Source organism: Equus quagga, chromosome 3, assembly GCF_021613505.1.
Source record: "Equus quagga isolate Etosha38 chromosome 3, UCLA_HA_Equagga_1.0, whole genome shotgun sequence".
In the NCBI taxonomy this organism is placed as follows: Eukaryota; Metazoa; Chordata; class Mammalia; order Perissodactyla; family Equidae; genus Equus; species Equus quagga.
Window position 1 is genome coordinate 93,433,083 of NC_060269.1, and position 2,784 is coordinate 93,435,866.

The window sequence follows — 2,784 nt, forward strand, 5'->3', positions numbered from 1 at the left end:
AAAGCTGAGAATGGAATATAATGGTCCCTGAAAGTCTATGTGATCAGAATATAAAAGCAGATGTTCATACGTCTTAAGGACAGCCAGACCTAAGAGAATTAGGTATAGGTGGAGTTTATTTGTAGTTTCGGTACACCTGAGTCCCCTATTTTCAGCATGTTTTGCGTGTTTTAATGGCAGAAAACCAAGCACTGAGGCAAGAGAGGGACTTTGACATTTGGGGAAACAGGATCAACCCAGAACACCTGACAGCATGTATGCAACCATTTACTTTGCCCATAAGTAAAGCAAGCCCAGATACCCTCACAGAAGCCAAAGGCATCAGTCTTCATTATTAATCATAAACACTAAATTCTCATATTTTTTTTAAAGTAAAAACTGGGATTCTTGTTTAAATTAGTCCAAAGTGGCATTTAGGAACTTAGTTGTAGGCTGTTGCGCTGACACCCTGACAAACCTAAGTGTAGGGTTGGGTCTGGTTTTGTTTTGGTTTTCTTTTCAATATCCAATGCTCATGGATTAAGTTCTGGAAATGTTCCAATTGCACCATGGGTATGCTCCTTGGGTTGGATGCTGGAGGGTGAGGCACGTTTTGCCGGACCCACGTCGACTACCTAGTAGTCATCAAGGTCAAAAAATTCATCATCTCCTCCTTGGTATTCCATTCCCTGGAAATCTACTCAGTACCGCAAGATACCTCCAATTCCACCAAATCCTTTCACAAACTGGGATCCTTCTTGTGACTTATCTGTGACAATTTCCAACATAGCTCCAAATTTTTTATAGTTGTTAGCAAACCAATCCAGCAGGGGCATGCTCTCAATCAGCTCATGTTCTTGTCCTGTCTCTTTGTCTGTGAAATGAGATTTATCCTTCTCTTGTTCTGGAGTTAGGTAGAGAATTTTCTCCTCTTCCGTGCCTTGGCAATGAAGAACATATCTCATTATACGCAGATTTTCATAGACTATTAGGATCTCTACAGCTCCCATTTCTAAAGCCTTTAGTGTATCTTCAACTCCAAAACAGTACTTGCCCGTGTCCTGGCTGATTTCATCAAAGTACCGCCCTATTAATTTCTTCTCTTGAATGAATTTCACGTTGGACAGGACTTCAGTAGATAACTCAATAGCTTGGTTGAATCCATTTTCACCACCATAGGATATATCAACTAATTTTAAAACTTTTGATTGCAACCTCTGATCAAACATATCAGATTGACTTACTTCAGTTTTAAAGTCAGCTGATCCAGCTAAAACGAGACCAGCCACATTTACTTTGTCCCCTGAAATAAAGAGCTGTACAGCAGTCTCAGCTACTTTCCGAACATAGTTATGTCACTTTTCCATTCTTAAACAGGCAAAACGCAAGGCTGATTGACCTCCTCTACCATGTTTCTTTGGGAGATCCACAGTGAATTTGTGCAGGACTTCTCTTGTCTTTCCTTGGAGTGTGCCAAAAAGTGCACCACTACCATCTATTACAATGAAGCCAAACTTGCTATCATCTGAAAGTAGTGCTGTAAGAGCCTCTGTATGGAATTTGTTGTCGCACAAATACAATGACGTATTAACTGGTTTGAAAGGTTCAAAGTCAATGTTGACTTTCTTTTCCTTTCCTTCTTCTGTTACAATTGTACCACAGTAAACAACCAGTCCATTTGGAGGTACTTTGTTACAACGTTTGAGTCTTTGCTGTACAGATGTAGTGGCTCCCAAGACTGACAGGCGGTTTACACGTGATTTAATGTTAGATGCACTTCCAAACTCATCTGCTAACATTTTTGCCACTCTTGAAATCTGGTCTTTGGGAGGAATGATCAATGATATCATGCTTGTGCCATTGCCGCGGGCCGCCTCCAAGCTCTTAATGAGCTTCTTGATCTTCCAGATCTCCACGTTCCTGTCGGCTGCACTGGGGTCGTCCGCCATCTTCTCGCCTCCTCCTCCCTAAGGGCCCAGTACTGGGCGGCAGCGGCTGCTCCTCCCCAGCGGCGGCTCCACGGCGGCGGCTCTGACGTGGGACACTGGCTCCCTCCCTAAATTATCATTTTTTAAATATATTCTATGTTATTCTGTGACTGAACAGCTAGATGTGTATTATTCCAACCTTTTCATTTTTCTCTTTACCTGGCAACATGAGTTTGTGCCATTTCACAGCTCATTTGCACCTCTACCAGCTTTGCTACACTCATTACTATCTCTGGCAAAAGATTCGGTGAGAGAGGAAGCTGATGCAAATGAGATTTTTAGATTTTCCACCCTCTCCCTTTCTACCATGACCATGGCTAATCAAGAACTGACTGTGCAAAGAGCAGAGAATGCAATTCGGCATTAGGTAAGGAAAGCTTCACACACAAAATCACTAGGAATGCCTTAAAGGGAGTATCAAGTAAATAGGAGCAACTGTGACATAAGATGACATTTTCTTGTTAATGTTACCTGACACTTTCTGAAATGTCTTAAGAGAAATAATCACGAAAAGTTTACAACAGTAATTCATCAACTCATTTCTTAGTGCAGAAATAGCTTCATTGAGTAGCAGTGCCTAAAAGCTATATGGTGACTTAGCGGAGCTGTCAGGAATCATTCCATTCAAAAAGTGTGTGATTGAAGCCTGCTAGGTTCTAGATAGAGTTCCATGAGGATACGAAGATGGTAAGACACAGCTCCCACTTACATTTTAGTGGAGAGGCAGATAAGTAAGTAAATTATTTCAGTTTAACTTGGCTAATTCTATGATAAGGGAATTCCCAGAGTACTAGGAGAGGACAGAGGGAAATTTATC

At 41.5% G+C, this 2,784-nt stretch overlaps 1 protein-coding gene across 1 annotated transcript; it reads right to left on the reverse strand.

The window, feature by feature from the left end:
• Positions 1 to 567: 567 nt before the first annotated feature.
• LOC124237321 (eukaryotic peptide chain release factor subunit 1-like) lies at positions 568 to 1,998 on the reverse strand. Its single transcript, XM_046656827.1, is given in 1 exon segment — positions 568 to 1,998. A coding segment is annotated over 1 exon segment (1,314 nt). The 5' UTR covers positions 1,929 to 1,998; the 3' UTR covers positions 568 to 614.
• Between the last annotated feature and the right edge of the window lie 786 nt (positions 1,999 to 2,784).